The following is a 16,778-nucleotide window of genomic DNA, read 5'->3' on the forward strand; positions in this document are numbered from 1 at the left end:
AATAATAAACAAACCTATCAACCAGATGATGAATTTTGAGATAATGTAGAAATTTTGAAAGGTGGTTGCTGGCCAGGCTCTACAGGCTGTCATTAGATGTGTCCAGCACTTTTGTCTGCCCTTTAAACCTATAAATTTAGGATTTGATTTTCAACATTGACTGGCTTGAAAGGGCAATTCTCAGCTGCTTGTGTGCTTTCAGGGCTGTGTCTTTCTTGCAACAAAGATATGAAGTTACCTGGTGCATGCTATGTGAAGCACAAGTGAACAGCTGAGATTTTTTTTTTAGGACCTAGTTTTCTTCCCATGTCACCTCTCATTAACAAATGCATGTTAGAATCAAGGGGTGTTTTTTAGACTTCTTTTTTTTTTTTTTGGCTGGACCACATTAACTCTGTGTAGGGTTACAACTTAATTAACTGCCGTATCCTCATGTGTTACAGACTGACAGTTATGCAGCAGTCTGGCTTTATTCTGAGACCCTGTATGGTTTACCGAGTGCAAAGCTTAAGCCAGGCAAAGCTTGAGCTGGGCAATGTCTGGATCCAGCCCAGAAACTCCCCCATGGACTCAAGCCAATGGTGTAGCCAGCCCATGAGCTTTAATTTCAACAACAGAAATGTCTATATCCCACATATTTCTGTACAGCATCAATTTCTAGCCCATTAGTCTCTAAAACTGTTATTCCTGTCCTGGTCCTAAAGCTTTCCCTGTCAAGAGCAGAGGCTGTGAAAATAAAAGGTATCACGAAAACCTTCATGGACAGCAGAGTGACACCGTTGGTCTGAATGTGACCTGCACAGGTGGGAATGGCGGTGTACAGTGAAAGGGATGGGAGGGTTGTCCGCCATTAGAAAAGTTGCTTTGTTTAAACTGAGTGCTTGCCCTTCCAAGCAACTGGCCCACTGACACTTGATATCTGATAGCTCAGGTGCCTGAGTGGTATCGTGCAGGATGCCCTTTCCTCATTATTCAAGCTACATTGCAGTTCTGGTGGCTGTCCCCTGTGTCCTGTAAAACCTGCAGCTAGAATATCAAGCAAGATGTGAAGAAAAAAAAATGAAAGTCAGCATCACCTAATATTTGGTCTTCTTCAGATGTGCTTGCCAGTCTGCTGTACTGGCTGCCTTGTGACTGTTAAGCATATTTGCAGTTTAATCCACCCTAGGGCTGTGCTGGTAGCTCCTGGCTGCCCTTTCTGTCCAGCACTTTCCCTTCTTGTGGCTGCTGAGCCTTTCCCTCCACTCTCTCTCAAAAAAATCCAGCTGCTGAACGAAACCCATGGTAAAAGTCAATAACTGCTGTAACCTTCAAGGCTTCCTGACATTTCTGGGTTGATGATAATTGGATTTGAACGTCAAAGGCAGTTGGATACCTAAACACACGACCTTTCACACCTTCATGCTTTCTTATTAAGCTGTACTCCACTCTATCAAAGAAACTGAGATAGTGGTGCTGAGCTGAGGGATTTTCTTCCTACAAGTGCTGTCTGGGCAGAAGTATCAGCCCTTGTGCTGTTGCTCTCTCTGCCCCTTCGCTGGACCTCACTCGGAGGGGTCAGACGTGGGGAAGTCGGCTAGATCAAAGCTTTTGCATTGGAAACCACCTACTAGTCTGCCCCAGTGCCTGGATTTCCAGCCTCACCCATCAATTGAGCCTTCTTGCTTACTGCGTTTATCACTGTTAGAGGTTCAGGGTCCTGCCCGTGAACATCTTCCTGCAGTTCATCAAACCTCTTGCTCTGTGTGCTTAGCAAATGCTGATTCGGCAGGGCAAAGAAATGTCTGCGTTTGGACTCTGACTAATTAATGTAATTGTGTTGCATTGGGAAGAGGGGAAGCCTAGCTGTCTTCAGCCTTTAAGGTGGGTTCTTGTGTGTGTGTGATGGAGCCTGACCATTTCTATAGGCAATGCACTTTTTATGCTGTATCGTTCTCTTGCTTGGCCCCTTCTTTCAGTTCCTTTAATAGAGATAGCTGGAGACAAACAGCAGTGCTCAAGTGTCCCCAAGAGACACAGGGAGGGGACATTGAGCAGGAGTTATGGCTTAAAGCCTGGCAATTTGAGGCTGAACATTTGATTGGGAGTCCAGCATTTCCCAGCACCCCTAGTTTGCTTTGAAGTGCACCAGTTAAGGCTTGACATATGACATAACATGAAGAACATGGGGTTTATTTTCTTCTTCTCTCTGTGGGATGGAAGATGTGGGTTTTTTTCTGCAACCCTCATTAGAGACTTCAGGCTGGACAGGAGTGAATGGGGTATATTATGGTGACAAATTTAATGGCTATGCTGCAAGTTGTGGAGGATGGCAATATGGGATCATGGTTTCCCAAGAAGGCTTTGAAAAGTCCCTCGATTAGCCAAGAGGATTTTTAAAGACATTTATTTCTGAAACCAAAGTTGAGAGATTTAACTAGGGGCTGCATAGCAAATGTGTCTACATGGCATGATGACAGCCAGCAAAGGGCACTATGAAATGTTTATGGAGCTATTACCTACTTGTGATCCCTAACTAAAAAACATGAACTTTATTGATAGTGTCTTCAAAGTGGTGGTTCTTGCGCTGTCTTTTCTGGAGCACAGAGATCACTGGATGCTGCCAGCTGGCCCAGAGAGCAGCAGCTGTAGCCATTCTGAAAGCCATTTAAATTGAAAAGTTATACTCATACATTTTCCTTGCTGGTGGGTCAGTCTTCGTGCAAAACCACCCTGCCGTGTCTTCCCGGTCTGCTGAGATTTGGCTGCACCAGGCACACCCGATACCTGCAGATGGGGACACAACAGTGCAGGTTCGGTGGGAAGGGGGAAGCTTCCCCCACCGCAGTGAAGCCGTGAGCTCACGGACATGTTGTTTTGTGCATTGGCCCAGTCTTACTGTAATACCATGCTCTGGTTTCGGGAGAGGAGAGTGTCTACAGGAAGGTCTTTCTGTGTGGAAATGGCAGCATTAGACAAAGATAAGGCTTTGGGTATAATGGCAAGTGAGGGAAGTGATGGACCTTGAGGGCTTAACACCTGGGGTGCTTTTTGATCTGTCTCATTAATATCTCATGTTGCTGTATCTAGGAAGCTTCTCTAAGTAGATCCAGCAAATCAGTATTACTCCTGCTAAATTCTTCATGTTGTTTTTTTGGCAGAGATGAAATTTTAAAATGCTTGGAGAGGACTTTTAAACTTGGCTGGCTGTAGTATTCTAGCAGATTAAATGGATGCAGCTGACTGCAGGCTTTGAGGACTTGGCTGATGTGTAGCAGTGACCATGGGACATGGCTCGGGTGTAGGGACAAGCTCCCAGGGTGGACATTTGCATTTTGAGTGTTGGGAGTTGAACCCTACAAAGTATGGGGCTCTGACCACATTCTGTAGCTCTCTTTCTTCTCATCTCTCAGGCATGGCAGACACAGAGCTGGCAGCTTTCTTTTGTGTTAAAGCTAGATGTAGCTTTGGTTTGAGGTCCTTAAATCCTTGTGATACCTACTTTTACTGTTAGGTATGAGTCTGAAGGAACTTAGCTGCTCCTCCCTGCTCAGTATTACCATCCTTGCTGCCCGTATGTGTCCCTTAATGGGGTGTCACCATTGCAAGTGTTTCCCAAACTGTGCTTGGTCAAAGGCATGAGGTGGCTGTGAGAAGACTTTATGCAAAGCTTCTCATTGGCATTCAATTAATTACCCTTGGAAGCACTTACGCATGATGCTGCCTTTGGCAGAGAGATGTTCCAGCCTTAGTATTTTACCTTGTTGTTTAACTGGATCAGCGATGTGGTTTGTGTGTGTTAACAGCGTTTTACAAATGAGTGACAAGATGTAGCATGGCAGTGGCAATACACACTTGGTGGAGGTGACAAGCACATAGGAACTCTTTGAAATCACTTTTCCACCCCGGCAGGTATCACATGTGACCCCCAGCTTCTCTTGCCAACCCACCTAAATCTCACAGCTTCCATCGCTGTTTCCCTCTCTCAGTAGAAGGACTTTCCTGTGTTTGCTTTTCAGTTTAATGCCTGGGAAATTCCCTTGGGGACAGCAGAATAGATCCTGCATGGAGGAAAATCACTGCTTTTGCCTCTGCTCTCGGCAGCATGGGAGCAAGGAGCAGCACCTGGCTCTGGCATCGCTTTTAATTAGGTATCTTTTGCAGATCAGCTGTATTTATTGAAGATGCTTTATTATAGCTGTTAAAATTAAATAAGGCAAAAATTGAATCCAGAACAAATACACTGCTGCAAGTAATCCTTGTAATTCACTAGCAATTTTTGCCAGACAATTGTGAGAAAATATGTTCTGGCAGCCTCTGTTCAGGCAATTTGGCCAGGAACAGCTACACATCATGTGTATCTGTTTCTTCCTATTATCTTTCTCTCTCTTTTAAAATCCATGGGTAACCAGAAAATATACATTGGAGAGAGGGAAATAATTATCTTACTAACTTGCACCAGGGAAAGAAATGTCCGAAGCTAAAGCAATGGTACATCCAGATCTGTGGTTCCCAGCAAGGACAATCTAGGGGATAGGAATAGCTGATTTTTTTCCTGGGAGGATGTGTGAAAATGGATGTTCATGGACTTGAGATGTGGGAGCCCAAGTGTCTTTGGTTTTATGCTTGGTTATCGGTACTGTGGGAAGGTAGCATGTCACTCTGGAAAAAGCCTGCAGTCCTTTAAGAAAGTTTTACAGGTGGAAATAATTTAAGATCGTTTTTAGAGTGGAAATTTCTCTTCTGTGACCCTTGTGCAGCCTCAGTGCAGAGAGGGAAACCTGCCTGTGCTTCGGCCAGGTCCCGGCTGGAGCTCAGCTGTGAGGGAAGATGCTCTGGCCACGCTCATGCCAAACATTCAAGGGCTGGTACATGCTGGGCTCAGGTTCAAGAAGCGACTCAGCCCAGGCTTTGGGTTTGGATCCGAGGTCAGATCCTGCTGCCAAGTTTCTGCCTTAATTAGAGGCTGGTATTGAGGCACCAGCCTGACCCAGAGCAGGCACAAGTGGTTTCACCCCTTTTGTTACCCATCGCTTCCTAACCTCAGTCTGTGAAAGGGGCCAGATGTTGGGGTGCTGTTATTGGTAATGATCAGAGCAAGCGGCTTTCAGCCACTTCTGGTGCTGGGCATGTAAACATGGGATTTATTTTCCTTAAGCCAAAATAATTGGCTCCAGGAGCTCAGAGAGCCTTCTTTTGGCATATAGTGGTTTGGTTATGTATTGATTTGCCTTGCCAGCACCAAAACACAGGTTTGCACTTGGTCCGCTAATAAAAATAAGTTCGCTGAAACTTGTTTTGCTTTCCAAAGGGTTTTCTGTTCATCATGAAGATGTTATTTTTCCAGCTGGCTGGTTTGATGGCTTTCAAACATGCTACACTCTGTTAGGCAAGGCTGATTTTTCCTTCCTCGCCTTTGTAGTACAATCAATTGCTTTCTGTTTCCTTATGCCTCCCTCACCAGTTGCTGAAAAGGGCTGAATTAATATTGGCAAATAGTCCAAGATTAACCAAAATCAGTGTGTTTACATTAATAGGCTCCTCATGGTATAATATGCTTTTTGCTTTCTTAATCCACAATAGACACACCAGTTAGGAATTAATACCTGATGCTACTTAGTGCATTTGTTATTCCTAATCGAGCATGGAGGGATTACTTTTGGCTCTGTGGGAGATGAAAGGGGCAAGGCAGTGTGTCCTTTGTACCAGCTACAGATGGCAAATGTGCAACACACCAACTCCTGCGGATTCCCCGTGGGGTGGGGTAAGAGAAAAGGGAGGATGGAGAGGCAGGAAGGGACCATGCATGAATGTTATACTTTTGTAGCTGGAGTGATAGTGGTATTAATTAATACGCTTGGTATGTGTTAAACAGTGGGGAAAAATTGTGTACAGTAATTGGAAGTACTTGCACATGACTGTAAAAACAAGATAAAATATTTATATTTTTCAAAGAAAGGAACCAGGGTTTTTCCTCTTCCCTGCATCCTATGATCTAGTTGTTGGAAAACAGCACGGTTTAGATCTCACAAAAGGAATTTCTAAGCTGGAAACTAGAGGGGAAAATGGCTTTCTAGCATTTAACTGTAACAAGAGCTAACTGAAAAGAAGTGGGATTGTACATAGTAAGGAATATCAAAATAATTTATAGCAAGAGCACTGTGAGCAGATGAGGTGATAAACACTGAGATTCTGGGGAGATGAGGGGAAAAAAAAAGTGAGCAGTGGCAGATGTTCTTGCAAAGTATTGTCTGCAGACATGGCAGGACACAGACACTTAAAACTTTTCAAAACCAGTTGTTGCTTTCTAAATGAGGAGCCTGACATTTTAAAGGTCAGCAGCCAGCAAAATGATGACCCCTGTTAAGCAAATGCAGTCAGAGACTGTACTTGGTGGCCTGGCGCGTCCTTCACGTCAGGGTGTGGTGGTGCCTAATTGCCTGGGTAGACAATTTCTGTAGATGTGTTTCCTAAAAGAGGCAGATTTGCAGAATGTGGATACTCAGATGGGTGAGGATATCTGATATTTTTCCCATTTCTCCTCCCTCTAGGCATGCTAACAAGGGGCAAGTGGGCAAACAGAGATTTCCTGGAAGCTTGAGGGTGGGTTTGGGTGGAGGAAATAGAAGCAGGAGGTGTCTGTTGGCAGAGGGCACTTCTATGCAGACTAAGGCAGCAATTAACAGAAGGGGTACAGCAGGGTGAGAGTGAAGGAGGGCAAATGCATGTGCCCCGCTGCGTTGCTAACAGCTGGGGGCCGTGGGGTGATGTGTCCCATGGTGGCATCTCGACATGTCCCTGTCCCATCGTGGCGGGGCGAGCCCTTCCCAGCCACAGCCTCTCTTGGCTGCAGGCTGGGGGTCTTCAGTGCAAAACCCAGCTGGGGTCTGGCTGCGGCTGGAAAAAAAGATTAATTGGGCAAACTGATCTGCATTTTTTTAAATATCCAGAACCTCAAAATGTGGGTAGCTGGAGCCACTCGCTGCCTTCCCTGTGTGCTTTTTCTGAGAGCCCTGCACTGAACTGAGCAAATGTATTCATACAGTGAGCAACCAAATAACCAAGGCAACATAAAAGAAAGCAGTATTCTGATATTCATAAATCACTACAGAACAGGACTACAGTGTAGCGCAAGTAGGGCTTTTTCCCTTTTACCTCCTTTCTTCTACAATTTTGGTATTCAAGATTGAATCCTACAGTATGTATTTCTTTTCTCTGATACTTGGATGTCAGGACTGCTAAACATTTGAATTATCAACACGCTGACCATTTTGATCCTTTTATAAAGCAAAAATGAGGATTAAACTGTTCTCAGCACTGCTAATGCAGCACTCAGTGCAGATTCATGGAGGCTGATCTTGCAGTAGAAGCAAGTTGTTCTGCAGCACAAACATCCCACAGGACTTTGACAGGTAGGAAACCACCGAGCTGATCATCTCCAGCTGCCTTTCTCTCTGCAACAGTACGTCAGTGTGCTCCATGATACAGACAGATAAGGTTTGGGAAGAGCTTCTCCTTAATTAGGGTGGAAATAGCAGGCAACAGCAAATGTTGTGCTATCTCCCATGGCAAATGTCAACTCAGCCCTTGGTCAGAGGTCTCCTGTGAATGCATGGCACCAAACCTCGCAGTCCCCCTGGTCTTCCTCAGCCAGGACTCAGCTTTTCTCTTGGCTGAGAGGTTTGCTCAGGTTTCCCCGAAGGGGAACAACATCACCGATTGCCCTCAGATGTGCTCAGCGGGGCTCACTGGGGACTTGCCATGGCCAGTGCTACCTCCTCCTGCTTGAGGTTTTGAACCAAGACCCACGGCAACACCAGGTTTTTTTTTTGTAAAGAGTGTTTTTTGTTTCCTGTATCCTACGTTATTCTTATGTCCTTTTTTTTTTTAAAAAAAAAAAAGTAAATAAGACAAACGCTTCTACGTCGTGTACAACGAGGCAAGCAGGTCACTAAGAATGGGGGTAGCTCAGAAATTCGGTTAACTTCACCCATAGCTTTCACTGTCCTGTTAACTTCACCCATAGACCATTGAACTGGTCTAGAAATCCAGTTTGGAAATGCAGGTAATGGATTTTCCTGCATGCATAGGATAGCCCAGAGAGAGCTGTGCTCCTCAGCAGCTGTGACAATGTTTGCCTGCTTTCTGAAAAGCTTTGTCGTGACAGGTTTGGCAGTGACATATGAGCTGTTAGCGGTGGGAGACAGAAAACATCTCTGTAATCTGCTCCTTTGATGAAGCTCTTAGATGAGCCTTCTCCCCCACCAGGATGCTTATTGCTTCAAATGGGTCCGATCTCTGCTAATAAATCACCTCCTCCGTGTGAGGAGGGTATGATTGAACATCACAGGACATATCATCAAGGGCTAAACCTAATGTTTCCTATTCCATTAGCTGAAGCTCATAATATTGAGTATTTCAAAGAAATACAGTGTTCCCTCGAGTATTTATGTCACCCAGACAGGCAAACTGCGGTAAAATCTCAATGTGCAAAGTGACTCCAGTTTTTCCTTCCCTGGTGGCTTGTTGCAAGTCCTGAGCAGAATGGAGCATGGCTGTGCTCCCCATCTCAGAGCTTCACAGCTTTGGGAAAAAAAGTCAGCAATTAGGATTTCCCATTAGTAGACTGTGTAACACTTCCTGGGATGACGCTTTTGTGAAACCTAGGGGCTGCTGGTTTTAGGTGGGGTTGTTTTGGTGGTGCTGGTTTGTTTTGGTTTTGTTGGTTGGTTGTTTTGTTTTGTTTTATTTTCTTTAAACTACAAAAAGATTCCACTAATTTTGTTACCAGTGGAGAAGACAGCTCGAACGAGTGTGTTTAATCCTGTGGACTCCTGAACGTCACAGTGAGCACTGGAGCCCCTCAGTGCCAACATGCACCTATGTTAATTCTGTTCTGACAAAAGCAGAAGGTGGTTCACGCTTCACCCATATGTCAAACAAGTTGTCTCTCTTGACTTTCATGGCCTGCACTCCCCTTTTCCTCCTCATTCAGTACAGTGCCTTGGCTTCCCAGCTGCTCACTCATGCATCCATCACTTCCCCCTCTGCCCTCCAGCCATCACCTTCATTGCCTTTTACACTGAGTATGGTGAAACATGGGCCCATTTTGCCCAGAGAGGTGGTGGATGCCCCATCCCTGGAGACATCCCAGGCCAGGCTGGATGGGGCTCTGAGCAACCTGATCTGGTGAAGATGTCCCTGCTCATGGCAGGGGTGGGACTGGGTGAGCTTTGAAGGTCCCTCCAACCCAAACTGTTCTATGATTCTGCGATTCATGCTTCTCTTAGTATATGACCTTAAAGAGAAAAGAACTTAAGAGAAAAAGCAGTTCCCTGTGCAGAGGCTGCAAACAGTGCTGTGCTGGTGGGTTTAGACATGCTGATATGAGCAGTGTTGCTGTGTGTTCCTGTGGGTTCATCACTTGAATCTGGGTTAAACCTGTCTGGTGGCTCAGGGAGTTTTGCATTGCAGAGCTCTGCAGCAGGGTTTGGCAGCATCCCTGTGTGCCATCCCCTTGGGATCCAGCTGATCCCTGGTTATTGGTGATGCTGTTAAAGGCTGCGTGCTGCTGCTGCAGGTCGCGTAGCTGCAGTGGATGCTGCTGAGATGGCATGGAGGAAATGTAGATTCAGCAAAAGCTAAGTAGCACACGGCATTAAAAATTCACAAAGGCTTCTCTGAAACCCGCTCTTCTGGAGAAGCATTTTAATGAGCTGCAGCAGGGCTGGGTGAGAGAGAGGGGGGACCCTTCCCCAGCGCTGTATTAGGAAGCAGCCCCCATGCACTGGTCACCTCTGTCAGTTTATGCGTTTCTGGTTCTGAGTTTTCAATGGAAAACTGCAATAGAAGGTTTTTATATTCTTTTCACACTTAGGAACTCAGTGGAAACTTATTCAGGCTTGCTGTGGGAAAAGTAAAATAAAAATTGAGCATCTGTTGTCAGTGTTCAGGGGAAAATGTCAGTATTAAATTGAAACAAAACTTGAAATACTTTGTGTCTGGGATTTTCAGATGTTCCTTTGAAAGCTTTGTTTAAGAAGAGAAGTCAGATGACTCCATTTTCCCCTAGAAAACAAAACTAAACAAAACAAAGCACAACAACAACAAACTTACAGGCATTTTTCCAATGGCTTTGTCCTTCAAATACTTTTCCCCGTTTTAGTTTAGCTACATTAAAGCAGGTCAGGCCGAACTGCAGAGCCCCAGAGCCAGTGGATGCTGGGGACCGGGGCTGAAAGGAGCCCACTGGGAGATGCTGCGACAGGAGGGGTCGGGGGTTGCTTAGAGTCTTGGGTGGGTGCACAACTTTCCCTCTACGTCTCAAGCTGATACTAACGGGCTTCGGCTGCAATTAAATCTTGAGTGGAGCACATCGAATGGGCGCTTTGGGGATGCTCCGTCTCAGCCTTTCGCAGTGCTGCACCATGACCTACTTGTTAAACCAGCGCCAAGGTAGATTTTCCTTGTGCAGCTCGATGCTGCAGTGGCTCTTGCTCTTATTTTATTTGTCATTTGTTTAAATTTATATTTTCTCTTTTTTATTTTATTGTCTATTCTCTACAACATGGGGCATTGCGGAAAACACAGCAAAATATCTTTCCCTCCCTTAAAACCAGAAAGCCTGATGACAGTCCGGGTTTTTTTGTTTGTTTATTTGTTTGGGTTTTTTTAAATCTACTTCTGAAATGAACAACTAAAAAAATAAACAGGAAATATATGAATGCTGCAGTGTTGATCAAAGCTAGTTGCAGAAGCATGTGATTAAAGATGTGCTTGTTTGATTCACTGGAGCAGAAAAACGTATTTAGGGTTTTTTTCTTTGCAATCTTTTCAGAGCATATGCACCTTCCCTGCAGGACTGCTCTGCTTCTCTGCTGCTCAGCTGGTTTGCTGAAGCAAACAGATGAAACACTGTGGAAAAGATCTGCATTGTTTGCTTTAAAGACATTAAATATCTCTGACAGTGCTGAGACACCCATCCTGCCCTGGACAAATAGCTGGAGATACTGAGCATAGGGCTTACATTTTTTTTCTGAGAAAATAAATGAGAAATGCAGAAGCAGAAAAATAGGAGCATTAAATTAAAGAGCAGCAGTGCTGGACCAACTGAGGTTTCACTTGGCTGCTCTCCTGTGCGACTTTGAGGATCTGGGGAGGGCGGCGCTGGGGACCCACAGGAGCATCCCATGGGGAGGGATCACTCAGGCTCTCCTTTATACCAGGTCCTGAAGCAAAAATTACTCAAAAGAAGACGTTTCTGAAGGAGATTCAGCTGTTGGCAAAGGAGTTTCTTGGAGAGGGACCATCAAACATGAGCAGTAGTTTGGTTTAGAGCCCGAAACTTTTTTTCTACAGGAATTTTAGAGACCATTGAGTTTCAAGAAATGAAACATCTGTGTTACAAGAGATCAGTGTTGTACTTACACATGGACTTCATGATACAGGGGTTAAGGCAAGGAAGCAAGTTATTAATTATTCAGGTCTTGATTTGCTATTCGAGTGCATATTGTGTCCTGGCACAAGGAGCTGGATATCCTATATGCTGCAAATGATAACACAGTGGGGTAACTTTTGCTGCCTTCTGAGAATGCAAATGAGGTATCTGAGTTTTGAGTTAGTTTAATTTGCTGTCTTCATCTCTGCGCAGCTTGTTAGCTGAATGGAAAACGATGCTGCCAAGGCAATCTGGATATTGTTTCATGGGACTGCAGAAAGCAATGAGTTTGTAGCTCTCTAATCCACGGTAATTTGCTGCTAATTTGTCAACAGTCAACAACTCCAGTGGCTACAGTACCAAAATAGCCACGATGTTGCTGCTTTCCTCTTATCAGTGGTAGTAAAAGGTCATTTATAGCAGTGCTTTTCATCCACTGCAGGATAATGCTTATTTTACTAAGCACAGGATAATGCTTATTTTACATGGGGCAAAGTCATGGTGTAACTGTTGCCAGTGTCAGAAACCAGATGAGGTTTCAGACTTGCCCATGGCTGGGTGGCCCATTCCTGACATGGGAAGACCTCTCCATGTCATGGGGACCCAGGTGCAGCCATTGGACTCAGGGGTTGGTTCTGATTTTTGTACTAAATCCTTCGGTTAGGTCGAAATGCAACTTCTGCTATCATAGTTCAGGAAATCAAATAAAATGTTGTAATTGCATTCAGAGAGAATTTTTGGGGGTTTTGAACTGCCTGGCAGCAGCACCAGTTCTCCTGTCAAAACTGTGCTGAGTCCAGATTGAGTGTGGTGCTGCAAGCCCTGCCAAGAACAGCCTAAACCCCAGTGAAGTTCTCTCCCTGCTCCACTCTGGCCACAGCAGAACCACACTTTTGAGAGGCAACACTGTGCATTTTCATTTTTTTTTCCTCTTTTGCTCAAACACTTGCCCCTTCCTATTTTTTGAAGCCAAATTGTGTGTGTAATGAGCTGAAAACAGTGCGAACTCTATCCTGGCCCTCTGAACTATTCATCCGCACCTTAGAGAAGAAAAAGCAAGTAAGAATGGCTGGTTAATGAGGAGCAGAGGGGGATTAATGCTGTTTGGTGCCTGTTTCTGAGCTTTTCAAGAAATCTGGATTTAATAGGCTGTTGCAGAGCTGGGATGTACTGGGTTGGTGGTGTTGGCGTCTCCTTTGGCTTGATTGAAACTTCCTGATATATCATCCCAGGTTCACTTTTTCTGATGTTTCTGCTGAAGTTTAATGATCAAGTTTGAAAACTTCTGTACTGGTAGTCTGTCAGGAGCTGAGAGTGCCCTGATTATTTCAGTTCATGTGTTCCCAGTTGAGGCACAGTGCAAAATTACATACGTTGCCTTTCTAAATCTGTTTCCTGGGTTGTCTCCACTCAGAAGCAGGGGCACTTATTTGGCAGAGGAGGTCAGTATGATGCCAAGATCTTCCTTTCTTGCTCTTCCAGTGAGATAACACCCAAATTTGGACAATATTGTAGTCTTAAAGAAATAGCTGTGTACACATTTGCTGGGCAAGCTTGCTACAAGTCTGCAGCTCCATTAGTCTGCTCTGCTGCAGGTATATAAGTGTATATATATGTATATATAAATGGTCCTCTCCCCTCTCTGGTCAGAGGGCTGCCCATCTTGCTGCTCTTTAGGGAGTGAGAGCGCCCTGCACAGACTGCCATGTGTTTTAGGAATGTGTGAGAAGTTTCTGTCAGCAAGCAATGGTCTTTACCCACATGATTTGACTTAAGATGAAGAATCTGTCGTCTAAGATTTTCTTCCTTCTCTTTTTCCTGGTCACCCTGATCTTTGGCAAAGCACACACGTGCTGTGGCTGTCTAATGCTGGGTGAGCTCTGTGGTTTGGATTTGCTGCTGGTGTCGGTGCACAGAGCTGTGGGGCTTTGAACTGTTCTCTAAATCTGGTGGGATACACAATATTTCCTGAGAGTATCAGTTGTGCTCTCCTGGTCTGGCTGGGTGCAGGAGGGAGATTAGCTCCAGGATCTGCTTTTCGGCAAAATGAAGCTTTTGGCTGCCCTTCTGGATATGGAAATGAAGTGACCTGGTAAGATTCTGAAGTGGTATTTTGACTTGTCCCCACAGAAGAACCCAGGGCTCCCTCTTTGCTGCTGAAGGGAGCAGGAGGTCAGGCACTGGCACGTGTACGTGGTCTGTCCTCAGCCACCCTGGAGAGAAGGGACTCCGCAATACCCATGGTAGCTTCTCAGGCATTTTGTTCAGATAAGGTGAAGGGAATCTGGAGTTCAGGAAGCCCTGAGCTCCCTCAGGCCCCATCTCGTTGTTGGAGAGCTGAAGGAGAACATGCTGTGTGCTGCCGGGCTTTTTCATCCCTGCCCATCACCCCGAGCTTTCTGCCTTTTCGTGTATCCAGCATGATGCTTCTGGAGGGGGACCCTGACATGGCAAGAGCCTCAACAGCCTGAAACCATGTCTAGCTTTTGATGTGCCTGTGGGGAATTGCAAAAAAAGTCTCCCAGATAAAACCAGTCCTCTGCTTTGCTGGTGGCAGAGCTCAGTAGCAGATTTAAATATGGCTCTCTGATTCCCAGGCCGCCTCTATTGTGCACACAAACAAATACTTAACCTTGCAGGGAATTACATATAACACTGTGGTTTGCTGACACACAGAAATTAACTATTTGTTGTGTAGGAAAGTAGCAACTATATTATTTAGTACTTTAATATATGTATCTAAATATCAATTTTTCTCCCACTGTTTGTTTTAGTGTATTTTTCATGGTTTGTAGTACCTCCTGTGCAGAATACTCATTTTTAGGGCACTGTAGGAGGCAGGTTCTGTTCTCTTGTAGCAAGGTCTCCTTGGGAGAATTTTGCCTTAGGTGGAAGGAGAAAGTTTTGAAGTCAGCTTTGGGATTGCTGGAGTACGGAGTGGTCTCTTATTAACAACAAGCTGTGCTGTCTTTGTGTTTTATTTCCCCTTTAGATCAAACATTTAAAGAGGCTGCCAGTAGCCTATGTGCTTTGACTGGGAGTTTGGTGATGGAAAGCTTGCGGGTGTTTTTGAAATGCAGCTTTTCAGGACTGTGACTGAAGAAATGGTTTGCAACAAGGCTGCCTAGGCAATAAGCAGAAATTTTGGGGATCAAGTGGTAGAGGCTGATGATATTGCAGCCACTTTCACTCCATACAATCTCCCCTAAAACAGAAATTCTAGTTTTATAAAACTGTATCTACAATGTCATTGCATGTTGCACTCAGGAGTTTAAAAAGAAAAAGAAGGTGGGAAATGTGGGGAGGGAAGATGCTGAAGACAAAGACACATTAATGGAAAAAGACAACAATGATTGGGATGACAGAGAAAGATAGGACTTAGTAACAATGGAGGGAGCAAGGCAGATGTTTGAATATGTGGAGAATCAAAGCCTTTGGGAGAGAGAATGGGGCTGTTTGGGTCAGGAGATCGCAAGCTCTGCACAGGAATCTGCTGCTTCGCCGTGGTGGCTCGTGCTTTTGTAACTCTCAGGGGAAATGGTTTGAATGAGCAAATAAATCAAAGGTGCTAAAAAGCTGAAGTTGTTCAAAGTCAGTCAGCCATTTAATAGCACCCAATATAAAGGAGATGGGCTGAGGCCAACTAAGCTGAAAAATAATGGAGAGGCAACAGCAGTTATATGTCTGGAGCTAAGCTGGGTCTGCTGGTGGCTGGAACAGCTTGGAAATGGAGATCTGCTGATGGGGGAGAGTGAAGAAAGGGGGGAGAAGGTATGTCCCTAATCTCTTTATATTTTTTAAAATTATATGCAATATAGTTTTAGGGTTTAGCCCAGAGAAGCCCTGAGATGCTGTGTCTCACCACAATGACCAGTAAATCCCCTTGGTTTGTGTTCATCTGAGCTGCCTCCCCTCCGGCCCCTCTTGGCCGCCCAGGCTGGAGCCCAATGGCAGCATCGAGAGTCCAGGTGTTGCGTCTTCACGTGAACTGTTTACCAGCAGGTTGCTTACTGCAAGCTATGGTTTCTTTTCCTGAATGTTTTCCTACTAGTCTGCCCTGAGCTAGACCAGCATGTTCATGTACAAAGTGTCCCGGGGAACAGATCACCTGCGGTTTTCATAAATTATTACAGAGCAGCAGCACATGGAGGGGCTGATTTAATATTTTCTTGTGCCGCTACAGATGTGAAGCAAATGTATTGAAATCAGCTGCTGACATTCTTTTTCCTTTAAATTGCAAGAAAAGAAATCTAATTTGCGAGAGGAAAACTGAAACAGGTTACCTCCTGTTTTCGGTAGGAAAACGGTGGATGGAGAAAGCTTTGTGGGCTACTGGCATCTCTGCCTGAATCCTCTTCTAAATATTTGGGTAGTTTTTGCTATAGCCTCTGTTAAGCAGCAGTTGCATTGAACCTGGCCAGGCTATTTGCACCTTGGGGAAGTCTGACCCCAGCATTTAATTTGTAAAGAACTGGGAATTTCTTCAGAAGGCATTCCGAAATAGCTGGGATAAAACGTCTGAAGTCAATATATTGGGTGAGTGCAGAAAACAAAACAAAATTGAACTAATAAAACCAAAACCAAACCCATTTAAATTGGCTCATTACAGCAGGGTGAGGATTATCTGGGAAACAGAAAAAAAAGAGAGTCTTTGCAAAAGACAGCAGGATAAAATGTGCTGTATTGCTCCTGCATGTCTCCCTGCCTACCGGCCTACATTTGATATCTATCTATAGCTGCTATTAAAAATGATTTCAAAATTACTTCTAATTCTAGGATGACAAAAGGCTTGATTTAATGATAAGAGCTGAATGGCCTGGGGAGAACTCTGGCATGTTAATGGACATTGCTGGATGCCAAGACTATTTCTGGTGAGAACAAGGTGCAGGTTTCTGACTACAACAGAAATCCTCACTTTTGCCCAGGCCAAGTCCTACAGGGAAGATTGCCAACCATCCTCTGCTTCGTACATGCAGTATTACTCACTCATCATCCTAGACAAGAACCAGGCTTTAAGTAGTTCCTCAACATCTTATGCTGACCAATGTGGTCATTTTGAAATGAAAGTCAGTTTTTTCCCATTTTTAATGGACATGAAAAGGGTAACACTGGCACAAAAAGTAGCCTCAGTCCTGCTACATCAGTGCCTGTGAGGGATTTTGAATATGCAGCAGTTCAGTTGTACCACAAAATTGCAACAGCTGCTGCAGAGCAGAAAGAATAGGCCAAAATTGACTTAATATTTTGTTTTATGATCTCCGTGCTTTGATACAGAGAGAAGTACCTTCAAATTGCTGAGGAAGAGCTCAGCTTTATTCCTGGGGTAAATGACTAGCAAGGGGTATTGGCTGACTTCTTAAGA

The 16,778-nt window shown here is 44.7% G+C and overlaps 1 protein-coding gene across 4 annotated transcripts in view; it reads left to right on the plus strand.

The window, feature by feature from the left end:
- The window catches only part of NECAB2 (N-terminal EF-hand calcium binding protein 2), an 83,799-nt gene that overhangs the window by 17,231 nt on the left and 49,790 nt on the right, over nucleotides 1-16,778 (plus strand). The window contains exon 1 of one of the 4 annotated variants that reach the window (XM_065028918.1): nucleotides 15,143-15,187. The exons of the other annotated variants lie outside the window; for them this stretch is intronic. Coding sequence (XP_064884990.1) covers nucleotides 15,158-15,187 — 30 coding nt within the window. The 5' untranslated portion in view covers nucleotides 15,143-15,157. Of the gene's footprint in view, nucleotides 1-15,142; nucleotides 15,188-16,778 lie in introns of those variants that run through there. 4 annotated transcript variants of the gene reach the window in all.

This window comes from Columba livia, chromosome 13, assembly GCF_036013475.1.
Source record: "Columba livia isolate bColLiv1 breed racing homer chromosome 13, bColLiv1.pat.W.v2, whole genome shotgun sequence".
Classification (NCBI taxonomy): Eukaryota; Metazoa; Chordata; class Aves; order Columbiformes; family Columbidae; genus Columba; species Columba livia.